This window comes from Ammospiza caudacuta, chromosome 1 (assembly GCF_027887145.1).
Source record: "Ammospiza caudacuta isolate bAmmCau1 chromosome 1, bAmmCau1.pri, whole genome shotgun sequence".
Lineage (NCBI taxonomy): Eukaryota > Metazoa > Chordata > Aves > Passeriformes > Passerellidae > Ammospiza > Ammospiza caudacuta.
The window spans coordinates 38114915-38132046 of record NC_080593.1 but is presented as its reverse complement, the minus strand read 5'-3'; the positions used below and the strand labels follow the sequence as shown (position 1 = coordinate 38132046).

Below are 17132 nucleotides of genomic sequence, written 5' to 3'. Positions count from 1 at the left end.
CTGCTGCATGATGGTTGAATGTGTAATTGCCTTCCTCCCTTTCTTAGTTTTTGAACTTTTTCTTGTCATTAGAGCCAGTAGCATCAGTAAGTTCTGGTAGTGAACAGCCACCATTCACAGTCACTAATTTAAGCAAGTTATTGATTGGCTCAGTGGTGGGTGGGGTTAAAAGATCTAGGGATTTGATATGGTGGCAGTGACCACCTAGAGACATCTTACAGAAAGTTCCTGATCTTGGATGTCAGGGGCTGCCTCTTATCAAGGGTAAGTAGAGTTCAGAGACAGAAAGAGAACCTTAGGTTTGAAATTTAGAGACAGTGATAAAATACCTAGAGCAAAATGATCAAAGGTTTTATGATGCACTTTAAAAAGAAATAACTTTGGCATATATATAGAACTCAGAATGGAAATTATGACTTCTTGGCATTCATGAGAAACAAAATTCCATCAGTTTTGAATGCTGTTTACTATATGCCAGATCTTCAACTGGTGAAAGTTCAACTTCAAGCTGTATCCTTTTAAATTATTTAACTTCATATAAATGCTAAATATTCTGATCAGGCTGAGAGCCAAAACACTATTCTGAATATTTAAACACAACCTTCCAAGTTTCTGCTGCCTGTGCTGATAAACTGTGTGTGTGCTCACACACATGCTTTTTTTTTTTTTTTGCAAGTCTGTGGATGCATACAGCAATTAGCACTGGAGTGGTGGTTCTGTATGCAGTAGTTAGTCCATTATCATCACAGGCTACCTGTGCGGGAGTCAACAGTGTAAGAAACTGTTCAGTCTGAATAAAGGTGCAGCAACAGAACACTAGTGTTCCCTATGCAACCTTTATTTACAATTTAAAAAAAAAAAAGGGAATTGTATTTTTCTCTCATACATGCTTCTCACATGTTTTGGTTTCTGTCCAAGACATTAATGATCCATAGGTTGCTTCCAGGAACCTCTGCTCCTTTCTGGTTTGAAGAGTAATAAGTTAATTACAGATTTAATTGTAAGCTACCTAGACATACTGTTTATCAATCTGTTCAGGAGGACTACAAATCAAAGCCAACTACATCTTTAATAGCTAAATTACTTTTCTTTTGCAACTACAATTCTGGTCTTATTAGCAGCAGGAGTTAATGAGAAAAGTCACACACATTTAACTTCACATCAGGGTACCTGATTGTGCTGCTACTTTCTGGTCTGGCTGCTTTGTTCCAGTGCATTACCTATAGGTATGTAGTTTAGTAAATAAATACCAGGTGTGAAATACTGTTACATTAGTATGACTCTGATACAGACCAAGACAGCCCTATTCCAAGGAGAGCACATGGCACCAAGCTGAGGCTCATATGATTTTATTGTAAAAGGAAAATAAAACAATGAAGGCAACCCAATTGCCAAAGTTGTTTCTGTTTCCCATTTCTGTTGTCTCCAGGGACTAAGCACAAAACTATGCTGGAAGCTCGGAATGGAAGTGGAACCATAAAAGCCTTTCCCCGGGCAGGCGTAAAAGGCAAAGGACCTGTGAATAAAGGAAACACAGGCCTTCAGAACAAAACATTTCACTGTGAAATATGTGATGTACACGTAAACTCCGAGACACAACTGAAACAGGTACTCAGCCAGCTTGTGGAGTGAGAATCTTTGGCTGTTCTTTGTTTTCATGGTAGTAAAGTACCACCACAGCACATATCAATAGAATAATTTGTGTCCAAATGGAAATCACAGTTTTGTCCATTGTACTTGGCTGCCACGCTGTATGTTTTCTTTTGATTATGATTTTCCCTTGCATGGAATATGTCTTCTCAATTATGCACCTTTGGTAAAGAGTTATTGAAAGTGTAACACGTTACAACTGTCTTTAGACTGCTAGAATTGTCCTGAGCTAATAAAATCTGCCATTTCATGTAGTGCATGGTATTTGCCTTGCCAAAGATGTGAAGGTGGATGCAAGCAGTACTTTCACAGAATGCTAAGTAACCCACTTAGAAATGTAAGATGGAGAGAATTTCTAATATTTTATCAATGTTTCACTCTAACTGAGAAGCGTGACCTCTGAATTGCAATTATTCTAAGTTATGTTCAGTCATTCTTTAGATGATCAAAGCTTACAGAAAAACACTTAGGTTAATTCCATATGCCTATTGTAATTAAATACTTGTAAAGAAACTTTACAAGAATGAAGATTAATTCAATAATGGACAATAGCAATACCCATTCTTCTGGTCTCAGAGCAAAAAGTCCAGTTCTATGTATTTTTATTGTGATAATTCTCTTGAAAATGAAAATCAAAGTAAAAAAAAGAATTCTGAAAAATGTCCCTTACTTCTAATACTGCAAGAAAATCTGTGTAGAAAGATACTTTAAAAATCTCACAGAACTTATGAAGAAGATAATGGATTTTGTGCAGTTTTTTTCACTCTCTCTTAGTTTGATATGTAACCATCTCAGAAGGATCTCCAGACAGCTTAGGGATTTGAACAATTTTCTGACCTTATATTCTTCCCCAAATAGGGGATGCTTTACTACCTAATATTCCTCAAAAACTTTCTGTCATCAGTGGATTGGATTTGATGGGTGATTTATAGAGTTAGGGAAGAGTTTTTCAAAGGCTTTAACCTGACTCAAGTCCTCTTGAAGTTAGAAAAGGTGGGAAAATATTTAACTGTAGCGGAAGCAGAGCTGAATTTAGAACTGATGAAAATTACAGCCTCAATATTTGGTGCACAAAGGATCCTTCAAAGTTCAAAAGAGCCTATTCCTTTTCATTATTGAATTAGCCAAAGTGATGCTGCTGTAGAGCAAAAACCTTTCTTATTGGAGCATTAATCTTGTGTAAAGCAGAATCTGAAGTGATCTTTTGTGTAACTATCAACTATGACCCTTTGTTTTCTTTCCTCCCCTTCCCTCCCTAATATATTTTAACAGCACATAAGCAGTAGAAGGCACAAAGACAGAGCTGCTGGGAAGCCACCCAAACCTAAATACAGCCCTTACAACAAACTCCAAAAGGGAACACATCCGCTAGGGGTAAGCCAATCACCCTTTTTTATTTGACTTTTATTTTAATCATGATGAGTAGGATTTTTAGAAAACATAAGTGGGAAAATGCTTAGAAGTAGAAGGATAGTGTAAGCAATTAGAGTATCAAGTACATCAAGGAGCCACTGGAAGCCCACAAGGGATTTTTTAATAGAATTTAAGGTGTGTTAACTACAGCCTTTGGACCCTTGCTTTTGTAGCTACTCTGAATAAACTCAGAAAATAAGCTTGTTGCAAAGGTCACTAGAGAGCAAGAGACGTAAAAAACCTCCAGATGTCAAACAGGATCTTTCCAGTTTTCACCAAGGACAATAGTGATGAAATAACTAAATAAAAACTCTATAAAATATAAACCATTCATTCTATCCTTATTTAGAGAATTGTTGAGATAACAAGTGAAACAATTAAAAAAACCTGCCTCTTCTTTCATTCAACTGTTTCAGAATAGTTCTGGTCACATTTCTAACTGCCAAGATAAACTATCTGAAACACAATTCTTACTAGATCCAAAAGCAGATTTTTTTTTTTTTAAATAAAAAAACCTCTAGGATGCTGCCATTAGTTAAGAAGCAGCTTATATTGTGGGTGGCATAGTGAACATCTGTCTTTTTTCTTCTCCATCAGTTAAACTGCATGAATGAGTCCTGCAGTTTGGCCGCAATAAACCCCTGCAGCACTATAGGCTGGGAATGGTGTGGCTGGACAGTGTCCAGCACTGTGCCCTGGTGGCCAAGAAGGCCAATGGCATCCTGGCCTGTGTCAGGAATAGCATGGCCAGCAGGAGCAGGGGGGTCATTCTCCCCTGTACTCGGCATTGGTGAGGCCACACCTTGAGTGCTGTGTCCAGTTCTGGGTCCTCAGTTTGGGAAGGACATTGAGAGCTTGAGCGTGTCCAGAGGAGAGCAATGAGGCTGGTGAGGGGCTGGGAACACAAACCCTGTGAGGAATGGCTGAGGGAGCTGGGGGTGTTTAGCCTGGAGAAAAGGAGACTCAGGGGTGACATTATCACTCTTTACCAATTCCTGAAAAGTGGATGTAGTCAGGTGAGGTTGGTCTCTTTCACCAGGCTGATAGATCAGGAACACAGTCTCAAGCTGTCTCAAGAAAAATATAGGTTGGATATTAGAAGAAAGCTTTTCACAGAAAGAGTGATAAAGTACTGGAATGGCATCCCCAGGGAGATAGTGCAGTCACCATCCCTGGATCTGTTTGAAAAAGGACTGGATGTGGCACTTGATGCCATGGTTCAGTTGAGGAGTTGGGGCGTGGGTTGGACTCAATGATCTTGAAGGTCTCTTCCAACCTAGTGATTCTGTGAATTCTGTGAATGTTATATCTGCTGCTTTGTAGGGTTATATAAATGGTTCTGGCAGAGGGAGGATGTTGATCCATTGTCCTCATAGAGATTAGCCCCTTATGCCTTGACCATCTTCTCTGATGCTGGCACAATATGGAGCTTTTCTTTTTTTCTCTGAAAACCCATTTCTTTTTATGTTGAGTTAAAGCTCATGGCAGCAAAAACTGTGTCCTTGTTGGGGCAGCACTCATGAGTGGCATATTCATGCAGGATTCAGTTGTAAAATAAAGCAGTGCACCATTCTGGTGGATCCACTAATAGGGAAATAGCCCCATAGGGTTTCTCAGTAATCCACAGGAAAGATCAAGGTCTTCAATACAAACTATACTGAAAGGAATAGAAAATATGTAATGGGGTAAGTAGGATTTGGAATCAGGAAAGCCTTTCTGACAGGAATGTTATTCCTTTAGGAAATTATTTTCCAGGAGATGAAAACAACTATAACATTGTTGTTGTGGTTGTGCACAGCTCTCTACCAATTTATATAATGGTGATTTCTGAGAACTCCAGCCAAGGTTCAAGACAAATAACAGCAGGGTGTCCTTTTCCCTCTCCCTCAATCCCAATTGCTCACAATATACAGGTCAGGCTAGAGGGCATAAAAAAGGCAAAGGGGATTTAAGAAGGAGAGAAAAAACTAGCAATAAATGAACAGATATATGTAGTAGAATTGTGGATTCTATAAGAAAGGAGAGACCAGTTTTCCATTTATTCTTTTTGGTTTTGAATATAAAAACTGCAGGAATTGTTGTTACTTGAAGTGCAGAATAGCAGAGCAACAAGCCAACTAATTTCACCTTTAATTTAATGCTCTTTCTTTACTTTTCCTTTATTCCTTCTCCCTAGGTGAAACCAGGATGCTCCCCATTAATTTTTCAAGTTATTTGTCCCTTAGTTTACTTCACTGGAAATGAAAAAAATTGATTGTTTCATTGTTACCATTCCAAATAATGGTTACTTTACTCCTAATGTTGACCTGTGGGTAAATTAGGCTTTAGAAATGAACATGCAAGTTACTGCATATGTTAAGTATTACTAGTTTTGCAACTACCTTCAAATCAGAATCACATTGACAAGTTAACCGAAAAGTTATCTAACTAGAAGTAGTCTAGTAATTTAATTAGAAGTACCTGATTCCTCCAAGAGTGGCAAGAAAGCCTTAGTCTTTTAATAGAAACAGTCACGTGAGATCTTTGTTCTTCATTACACAAAATGTATGACATTGCCAAATTTGTCTACAGAAAATTAAAAAAGAACATGCTATATTTTCATGGCTTTGTTAGACCAAAAACCTGCTTTTCCCATGTTTTCAATATCATTTGTACTTCTCTGTCTGTTCTAGATTTACATGCTTCAGAGATAGAAAATTTATAAATTCCCACACTGATATTTCAGAGTTTAAGAAGTCTTGTAGCATTTGGACTTGCTTGATATTTCTTCAAGCCACAACTGTCCAACATGTATAAAACACTGCACTGGAGAAATAAAGGTTATCAAACATTTAATAGTCCAAACTTTACAAAAAAACATCCCCTTCACCGGGAACTCTGGACTAAAGAGTACAAAGTACTCAGGGTTACTTATTTTCTCTTTTTGTTTTTATTTTCCTCAGGGTTGTTATGGGTTTGGCTACTTTTTTTGTTGTTGATGGTGGTGGTTTTGGGGTTTTTTTTGGGTGGTGTTTTTTCATTTTGTTTTGTGGTTTTGTTTGTTAGTTTTTGGGTTGGGGATTTTTTTCTGTTCTAAATAAGGCTGTAAAAGGTATTAAAAATGTGAGAAGGAAAGAAAAAGTCATATGTTCAGCAAAGAAAGAAGGCAGCTTGGATCAGTGAGCATAACTCTGATAAAGGAAAAGATCAGATAATTGCTTTTAATAGGCACCATAAGGAATTTTATACCTAGCATCTATTATATCCTTTGTTTCGAGAATTAAAGAATTTGGTTTGATCTGAATATTTCTCCCAGAGCTTTAAAGGGCCGGGAAGCCAGCAGTTTTGCCGATAGGTGTTGGGAAAAATGAAAAACGTTTATCCATAACAGACCTTTTGGAATATGGTAGTAGTGTAATAATGAACCTCAATTGTGGTTCATGCTAAAATACTCCTGCCCTTAATTTCTGATGATTCACTCACTAGGGTTCTGTTGAGTTGAAAATGTCAAAGTGATATTATTCAATTTAATTACTTGAAAATCCCTTTTAAGTCAAGAATGAGAAGTTGTGTTTCCTTGTAAGTAAAAAGTGTCTATACTTACACTGAGATTTACCACAGCATGGTACATATATTCTGTATATTCAATACCATGTATTCAAGTTTATGCCCTTTGCAAGAGGCCTCAGGTCTTGTTAGGACACAGACCTACCAAAAGTCCATCAGAGACAATGGGAACTTTTCTTTCTCAGTAAATGAGGTTCTAATCTTATCTCAGAGTTATAAAAGCAGAACTGAAAAGGTATTCAGGCTCCTGGCATCTCATTATAAACTTGAAATTCCACTGAAAACTGCAGAAATCTGTAGAGATTACTCTGATGGTGATTTGTATGCATCCCAAATGTAAATTTTCTTAAATATTACTGAAACTCTTGTGACTATTTTCAGTCTTGGAGAAACTTCATGGTTTGGGGTTTTTCCCTTTATTTAGGAAACTAAATGAGGGGGTTTTTGATTTGTATTTGGTAATCCTCAAGAAAATCATGTTATGATTTTAAATGTTTTTTAAGAAGAAACCTCAGTTATAGGCACAGAAATATTATAGTTTGGCAGAATGCTACTTTAAAATTTCTGCCAGGTTTTCACAATCCTTGTAAAAATGAACCTGATCTTAGTGGAAAACAGTTGAATACGCAGCAGAATTATATGGGACAGCACCCATTTAAACATGTGAAACATGAGATATTCATAACTCATGAAATATAAGATTGGTTTATTTGATTGTTATTATAAGCAGGAGTAAATGAAGAGGAGCTCTATGGAGATCATAATTTTAAGGAGAACTCTCATCCTAATGATTAAAACAAAAGTATCTGTTAAGACCGGGAAATAAGATATGTTTCCATTCTGCTCTTAATATCTCTGCATTAAGCTGTCCAGATGTAGATCTATTAATTGATATCTGATTTTTCCTTGTTTAATTGTTACAGGGTACATGCAGCTTTACTTTGGTGCAGATTCCCTAGTCTCCTTTTAGATTTGCTTTGATTTCTAATCTCATATTAAATTGTGAGTGTCAGCAATTAGGTGTGAACACTGGAACTCCTTGTCCCCAACCAAATCCTTGTACCTTGTCCATTGTGGAGGTTGTATCACCTGTTACCAGGTGCCAACAGCTCATAGAGTCAGTAGCCACCTTGAGGTCTCTCTTGCTTGATTCTGCACATATAATCTTAAATCAAGCTCCCTCTCCTGTAACTAATATGAAAAAATTATGTGTCTCTGTTTGTTTGTTTTCTCTTCTTCCCCACAGGTAAAATTAGTATTTTCAAAGGAACCTTCAAAGCCGATGGCCCCACGAATCTTACCAAATCCACTGGCAGCTGCAGCAGCAGCTGCTGCTGTGGCTGTGAATTCCCCCTTCAGTCTCCGCACAGCCCCAGCAGCCACCCTTTTCCAGACTTCAGCACTTCCTCCAGCGCTCCTACGACCAGCTCCTGGGCCTATACGGACCACCCACACTCCCGTGCTGTTTGCTCCTTACTGAACTCCAAACAGGAATTAATTGTACTGCAATAATTTTTCAAATCAAAACAAACAAACAAAAAAATGAAAATCAAGGACATTGAACTATGCAGTGTTTATTTATAGTTTAAAGTATATATGAAGAGCCAGAACTTTTGATAGAGAACTGAACAAATTCTGAAAGGGGGAATGGGTGGTATTTTCTCCAGATAAGAATATTTCTCTTGAGCATTGATCGTTTTAGAACCGATCTCCAGCATTTACTTGTAGTGACATATAAAACTTACAAAGCCTTTTGACTGTGCATTTTGGCACATATTTCCCTGCAATGTCTTTCCTGCTTTATGAAACAACTTACAAATTTGTCTAAAGGGCATTAAATGGTTCCAATGTATATAAAATACTTTATTCTGTAGATTAAAGAAGAAGAAAAAAAAAAGAAACACTGTGAATAGTAGTACCCTTACCAATCCTCCTGCCAAATCAGCAGTTACTGGGTATTTATCTGAACAAAAGTAGATACAATAGATGTCTTGTAAAACAGTAGTATTGTGTCTCTATCTATGCCACTAGGTTTCTAACTGAGTTGCAAAAGATAAAAATGAACAAAATTATGTCACTTTGGTAAGTAGTCAAAAATTATTACAATAATGTGGAGCTGTTCCTGGTGAGAAAAGTTTTCCTCACATACGAATGAAAATTATCTAGGTTGGGGCAAAGAAAGTGATAAAGAGGATCTAGTGGAGGAAAAAGAATTCAGATACTGTACACAGAATGGGTCAAATGTTTATTTAACTGAGAATGTATTTGTACACTCTGTGTTTATTCAAAAAGTGTAATACATACATGATAGATCAATGTTTAGGACATGACAGTGGAAAACCAAAAATATGATCTTATCATGAAACAGGCCTGACACTTCAGTGTTGAGCAGAGGGAAGACACAAATCAGTTACAGAGAGTCATAACTGACAAATGAAAAACAGGAGAGAAATCCTGGTCTCATTTAAGTCAGTTTAAAGTTCCTTCTGACTGCAGTGTAGCCAGAATTTCATCCCAAGAATGGCACATATTCATTTTATATCACACCAGTGGGAGTGTCTGTAGATACAGGTAATATTTTTTGCAATAGGTTTAGTCTTAGCAACAGACTTATTCCCTTGTTTTATTTCCTACTGATGTGATATAAAATGTCTTAATATACCTATAAAATGTAAACAGTGACACATGAGATACATATTACAAGATAACTGCACATCATGGGTTTGGAACAAATACAACTTTTAGGATCTCAAGGGACCCTGGAATTCTGTAGCTGACCGTGATGTATGGACAGCTTAAAGCCTTATGTATTTACTGTGAGGCTTAAAGGGGTTGACTGTGTCCCTTTAAAGTAAGATTTATCAGGGGTATATATAGATATATTGTATATATGTTAGAGTAAGAAAAATAACTTATAAACAGAAAATCTACTATATAAAATAATTATATAACCATTGATTTCACATGTGGGTCATTAAGTGGTAAGTAACAAACAACAGAGAAAAAAATAATCCTTGCTGCCTGCTTTTTTCCCATAGGGAGCTGAAAAGTATCTATTAATATTATGGAGTGTGCTGCTGAGTCACATGCAACCACTCTGAAGTGTAGCTAAGTGAAATGCCTACCATACATTTAGGCAGAATAAAATTTAAAAGCATAATTTAAGTTTAGATGGGGAAATTATTTGAAAGATTTCATTAAAAGGCAGTAATGCAAAATATTGACCATGTGGTTGCTATATAATGCTGCCTGTGGTTAGTGCAGACATGTGGGAGATATAGAGGATGGGAATATACAGCACTTTTGACTTGCAGTTCATCAGTGAGCCTTCCATATACATTTGTATTTGCCATTTTTTTAAACCTCTCCGCATTTAGATTTTATAAAAAATATATAAAGAGAGAGAAAGAAGAGGTTCCATGGATATCTGTGTCCGAAGAATTCCAAAGAGATGCATTTATTTATCTAGAAGTATTAAAATAAGTTCTGTATTATGTATTTTTATTTCATCCAGTTTATTTGCAAACGTTTGTGCCTTGAAATGAAATGAGCTTGTGTTTATATTCAATTCACACCTATGTAGCCATGAAAAATACATGATGGTGATTCCAGGGCTAATTACCAGCTGGATTGCTTTGGCCTAACTTTCAAAACAACAGTATGAGTACGTTCCTGAAGCCAAGTTTAGACATCTAAATAACTAGGGGCTGACATTTAAAAGGGCTCTCTACTCTACAGCTCCCAGTAAAGAAGCAGTAAATAAGCCAGCCTTCAAAACCTGCTCCTCTCATTCAATTTAGAAAATTTTTCATTCTGTTTGGGTACATGAGATAGTAAGATTCAGTGTACTTGGTCTTTTAAGCCTGCTTTCAACCTTCCATCTATTTGCAGAAGCTGTAGTGCCATTGCCAGCTGCGTTCAGATTCCTCCTTGAAAAGGGCAGCAGCTTTCAAGCTGTGCTCCATGAACCACCACTTGTTTCCAGAGCCTTTTGTAAGAGCCTGTGTAAGTAAGATCTTGCTAAAGGAGCAGAGAAGTACTCACATTTTGGGAAGGTAGAAGGTCTGGGCAGGCTAGTTTTTCCCCATGAGGAAGCAGGCAGAGGGGAAAATGGGAGATAGACAAATATCCCGAAGGCTCTTATGCACGGCCTTCTGGTGCATGGACGCCTGCTGTACATCCTGCCATGTTGTTGTGATGCCATCAAAATCAACAGGCTGATCCTTGCCAAAACGTGGCCTGTGGCATGTATGGAGGCACAGTACTAAGAGCAGAGTTCATAAAAATTTTGCTAGAAATAAGAGTGTCATTCTAACTACTTACATCAGCTAATTTGCAATGACACCTTCAGTTTTCTTGGACCTCTTTTGTCACAGTGCTCTATGGAACAAGTTTTTGTTCACACAAGTCTCTTTTAAAGTTCAGCTGTAAACAACAAACTCAGTTCTTTTTGTCTCTTACTCACTACCTAATAAAGGATAAAGCCTAAATGTTAGAATGTATAGTGGATTTTCTGTGCCTTGCTGCTCCACACCCCTCTCAGTCAGTAACAAGCCAATGTACCCAGGACATCAGTACAACCGTTCTATGTTATATATATATATATATATATATATATATATATATATATATATATATATGTCAAGAAAAATACTGGCACAGCTATCTAAGAAAGAGAACTTCTGGTCAAGGGTATGTCCATAGCAGATGACAGAGGAGGTAGCAAACAGAAGACACTTTACGACACTTTACACCTACTTGTCAATACATCCCATGTGGAGAGCACTATTTAAGAAAAAAATGCCATCATATTTCATATTACCACTCCAGGGCCAAGAGGAAGCCTAAAGCACAAGGAAGCAGATAATTTCATCGAAGACAGAGTCACTCACTGGAATAAGAATGTGAAATCAGCCTGCGGGGAAGTGGCTGGGTAATGAACTCAGAAAGACAATCAGGTTCAGGGATGTTTTCTTAAGTTCTATTCAAAGTGTTAAAGAATAACTATTCTGTTCTGACCCAAAGAGATGGTATTTTTGTGGGAGGTATATATCTGTATATATTTATATTTCTATGCTATCTGCATTTTTCCAACTACCTATGGCTTCAAACCTTTGTTCTGAGGGATCATCATTGCTCTGAACCATAAATTTAGTTACCTTCTTGAAAACTGCTGTAAAAGCTGATGTGAAAAGTCAGTAAGCAAATGGTATAAATATGATGATCTAAAATGAAAAAAATAAGGACTGACCATGTCAAGAAATATTGTATTTGAAAAGTATACATCTTTATTTTAAGATAAATTATATAAAACTATATAAAATTAAGAATAGCTAAATAAAGTTAATATAACTAGAAGAATTACATCTATCATTTTAGTACTGAAATATTACAATTGGCTCTACATTTTAAAAGTTTAAAAGGCTTTCTAGATGTCGAATCAATGCAAGGATGCTGTTGGTACATTTAATGTCTCACTTCATTATCTTCCATTTACATCAGGAATACCATAACTGAATGGACCTGCCTTTAGTCACTTTTATTTAATTGCCAAAGATACAGTAGCATTTTGACCCCATATTCCCTGAAATTTGAAATCATGCTTAGAAGGCCCTGTTTCTTCATTTTACTTCCCATAAACACATAGTTTTTAGAGTATCTTCAAAGTAACCTGGGGAATTTCTAACTCAATTATTTTTTTTTGCAAAAATAAATTTATGAACATTATGTCATTTTATGAACATTAGACCAACACTGAGGAGCAGGATCTAAAAAGGTTTTCACAACTATAACATTATTTTGGGTAGATATGAAGCACAGACAGTAGAAATATGTGGTTGCACAAATCTTTCTGAAAACATGTGAAATCAGAGCCTGGACTACTGTCTAAGTGTCCTGGTTTTGGGGTTAACTCACAACAATAAGTCTGGTCTTTTTACTAACATGTGTCTGAATTTTCATTTCTAAAACTGGCTTCAGCACAGTTCAAGCTTCAAGACTGTAAGCTCCCAAAGCTCTCAAGAAAATAAGAATGGGCTTCCTGTTTATCAAGATGCATGTGAAAATGTGAGCCTATACTATGTAAAATGTTAAGTATTTTTTTGACATCATGTCTTCTCCTGTTCTCATTGTTTATCTCTAAGTGCCATTCCTTCAGTGCCAATGAATCATACAGAAGCTTCTGTGCTGGAATTCTATACGTGACTAAAAGAAACAGTAACACTGATCAATCCTATCTTAAACTAGTTTAAATCTCAATCTCAAAGTGAAGGGTTTAGCCAAGGACGAGAGTTTTATGGCCTCTCACTTCTACAAGTTTATTAAAATTCAGGACCATTTTGGAGTAAATGTGACTATCTGGAAGATGATTATTACGTAGCCGGACCTGAAATGTCAGCAGCTGAAAGAGTCTGTGCTCCAGACCAAAATTAACAATGGTATGAAAAACATAATGCTCTTAACTTTGGGACTCCTGATAGCAGTTGCAAAAATCTTTTATTTCAATAGAGGCAATTTTTTGCTTGTAGTGGATGAGGCCTTTTGTAGTCATGCTGTGTACTGCAATTAGGTGTCATTCAACTCTGATTCTGTATTGATACTTTGATAAAGAAACTTGGCTGAGTGTGAAACATTATTAGTGGCTGCCTGGTTCATGTGGCCAGCTTCATGCTGGGATGATGCTTGGGTGGTAAAATAAGAAGTATTGAAAGAGTCAATGTAAAGAAATTTGTGGACTAATTTGACCCTTTTTCCTTGTGCTATGTTCTCAAATTGGACTTCTGAGGTATGAACAAGCTGAGACATTGAAGAGTTCCTGGATAAAAATGTAGGGACCTTGAAGATTGTGAGACCTTAACTTTAAAATAAGTTTGATGAGAAAGAACTCAGAAGACATTCTTTGGATTAGATGCCACGGAGAAATTGTAGCACTGGTCTTTATGCTAGGCACACTGTCAATACCCTGACATTTTTCCTGTTCACAGCAGAAATCAAGGGTTTGACACCCATGATTAGAAACAAGCATAGTTAATAATATTCATATTGGACACACCATTGAAGTACATGATAATTTTCCTTAGGACTCCATGTCTTCAGGTGTGTTCATACCAGCCAAGATATCACTGCATTTTGTCAACACCTGGGTCTCCAGAAAGGATGTCCATACTTTTTATTTGTTTTTATTACAATTTGATTTTTCTTCAATGTTTCTTTATTGGTTGTCTTGTCTCCCATATGAATGAACAGAATCCATATAATTAAATATACATTTAAGAAGTATGTAATCATCAAGGCCCCTGTTGGGCCATTTGATCAGAGTAAATAAATTGAATAAAGAATTTAAAGCAGCAAAGCCACAGTAATGGTAAAATATTGTGAAGAGAGAACATCTATACTACAGTGCTCTTTACCTAATCTAGAGTTTTATGATACAGACATCTCTTTATCCTTTAATACTTTCCTGAAATATTCATCTTTTGGGATCCTTCAAAGGTTTAATCAAATTTAAATGTTATTTCTTACGTTCAGTAAAAACATCTATGTATTTCTGAGTGCAAAAGCAATATAAAAAGGGATAAAACCTACAAACCATTTTCTCACTACAAATGCCTGCAGCGTTTGTTAACAATGTCAGCCCTTTCTCTGCTTGTGGCTCGTGGCTGGCATTTACCATGGGAACTGTTCTCATTGAGACGTATCAGGTGAAAACTGTCAGTTCAAAACACAGTCTGTCAAGTGCAGAGATTTGTTTGGGGCACAACAGAGTGGGAGATGAGAAAACACAGGCAAAGCTGAGCCTTTGTAGTAGCCTGTTTGAACCCTCTCAAAACTTCCTGGTGGCTTGATGGGGAGAGGCAGAGGTTCTTAATGTGGTCATTCTGATGTATTTGTAACACAGAAGATGTAAATTTGAAAAAAGTTTTAATTTGAGAGTTTTTAACCAGTGCTTCAGTGGGGGGGATGATCCCTCCCCCTCCCACCCAAAAATGTAATCTTTCCTTCAGATATATTTTCAATGTAGACTGGCCATGATATTATTGCTAGGCAAACTGCTGCCTGAATCTGATTTTTGCATTGGAATAAAACTATTCATGTCAGTTTTGGTACCGAGAAGGAGAACCCAGGAATTAAAAATGAAAATGTAATGAGCCTCCATTTGGGTCACTTTTTTTTTTTCTTCCTGCAGTTGCTCAAGTTCTACCAGTTTGCTAAAATCTACTCATCAATGAAAAAGAAAATGCCTGTTTCTTTCTTCTTCTACTGTTTTTATAATTTTAGAAAGGAGATGGAAACAGCTGTAGCTCTTTATCCGGTGACCCACACTAAAGCCACCATGTAGTCAACAAATGGCTGCACATTGTCTCTCTGCATACACACAGATTTACTTCCCTCCAATCCTTCTGCTAAATCACATTTTGTGACTCCCTCAGCACCGTGGGACACTGCAGGGAACATTTAAGAGCAAAAGAAAAACCAAAACATCCATTTATGGTCTGCGTAATATGGGTTATAATAGTGTACCCCTTTATCCCCTTCAGTGGCATAATCGAACCATGTGGCTGGAGTCCTGCATTAAGCCCCTCATTACAGTATTGGCTGCTTTAAATGGTGAGCACTGAAGCCAATTTTGTTGGCTGTGCTATAATTAAGCCTTCTCCCTAACCGTGTAAGGTTCTCTGTTCTCCACAGGGGTATTTTTCATGTCAAGTGAATTCTCGGAATAAACCCTAGAGCTTTTATCACCTCCTTATACAGCTGTGAAAAGCAGCAGGGAAAAAAAAAAGTAAATTAGCCTTTCACGTTTTATTGATACCTGTGTTCTACCTGACTGTCAGGAATTTCATAGTGGCACTAAATACTTCAGAAACTCTTCAGTTCTGCTCTTTGAGACAGGCTGCAATGGATCACTATCCCATGCAACAGATACATAATCCACAGCAGTATGCAAATAATCTACCAATGGCACTGACTCATTAAACTCTTTAAATTGGGATAAAAAACCTCAAAACCTACCAAGTGAAAGCACTAAAGAGCACACACATTACATGATGTGTCAAAGAACCTTCAGGAGAACAACTTAGTCCAACAGCAAGTGCCAGAGAAAGTAATTGTTCTGGAAATTAAATGGAGGGTGGTGCTTTCTGAACCAAAGTGTGAGAGCAAGTTTAACCATGCCAAATATTCTGCAGCTATTGAGAACTGGAGAAGTTTGTTGGCATTTTTGAACGATGTTCTTCCAACTATAGACAATCTCCAACACTGCAGCAAAAAATTTCAAACATGAAATCAAGTTATTTAGCAGGGTAATGAAATATTCTTCCTAGTGCTTGCAGATAACCAGCATATGTTCTTCTTTTAGGAATGCAAGGCACAGTTAAATTACTGGGTACTAATTTACTATCACTAGTACCATCAAGAACTGAGACTTTTAAAAAACTGGCCCTGATCCATTCACTCTTCAAAAACACTATAAATTTAGATGATGTTTTTATAAGTCCAAGAGTAAAATTTCATGGTCTGGTAGTTTGTAATAGTAGTTTTGACTCATAAAGAGTCAATATAATATCTCCTCTTAAAAAAGAGTGGAGGGAGGTGACTGGGGCAATTATACCTTACTATTTAAAACACCTGATAACTGCCTGAGGGCCTTTTAAAGGTCAGAGTTATCAACGATGTGGAAAAAGGCAGTGGGCTAAGAAGATACTTGAGTTGTCTCAGAGGTAAATTAGGTGAGGCAAAATTATCAAAATTTTAATAATTTCTTCGTTAGGTAAGTGTAGATTAATATTCCAGATTTGCTTAGGTATTTGAGACTGTGATCCATAAAAATTATTAAATTTGCAATATGGCAATTCAAATAATTTTGAAAGAAACTAAGTGAAGTCTGTATGGGTTACAGTAAGGAGAATTGTTAGGCTGGGAAGAGAAAGTAGAAGGCAGTTTTAAGTTGCATCTGGCTTCACTGGTGATTTTACACACAGAAAAAAAATGTGCTCTTGAAATTCTTTGATAGCACATATTAGGAGCTATCATCAATTGAGAAAGGAACATTTTCCAGAAAGAATAGAATGACCTTGGGAACTGATATAATAGAAAGGAGCTGTAGCTGAATAGGAAAGAAAGGCGCAATCATGCATTTAGAATCTAATAACAACTAGCTCTAAGAATGCAGTAGCTCTAAACAACTGAAGAGCACAATGTACAGGTATTACCATTTGTGGCAATGGGTTACAAATTTGATATAGCTGTTAAAAACAAAATCAAAAATTTTAATTGAGGTATATTCTCTATTATACCACTACAGAATAAAAACTTGGTATTTTGACAACTTAATTGATTCATAATAAAGTATAATTAAATCTTTTTGGAAAAGACATGAGGGATGAGAAAATAATATAATGAAATTTACATGGTTAGAATAAGGATGGAAGGCTGAGCACGAAAGAGATCCAATTGCTCCTTCTACGATGGGATGGAAATGGTGGTAGCCATCAGGAAAAGAAGAAACCTATTTAAGGTAAGAA

General features: G+C 36.7%; 1 protein-coding gene across 2 annotated transcripts in view; it reads left to right on the top strand.

Annotated features, from left to right (window-relative positions):
• The window catches only part of ZNF385D (zinc finger protein 385D), a 332326-nt gene extending 317696 nt beyond the window's left edge, over positions 1-14630 (top strand). For both annotated transcript variants that reach the window (XM_058814676.1, XM_058814667.1), the window contains 3 exons: positions 1430-1608; positions 2923-3024; positions 7856-14630. In XM_058814676.1, coding sequence (XP_058670659.1) covers positions 1430-1608; positions 2923-3024; positions 7856-8089 — 515 coding nt within the window. In that variant the 3' untranslated portion in view covers positions 8090-14630. The remainder of the gene's footprint in view (positions 1-1429; positions 1609-2922; positions 3025-7855) is intronic.
• Positions 14631-17132: the final 2502 nt, after the last annotated feature.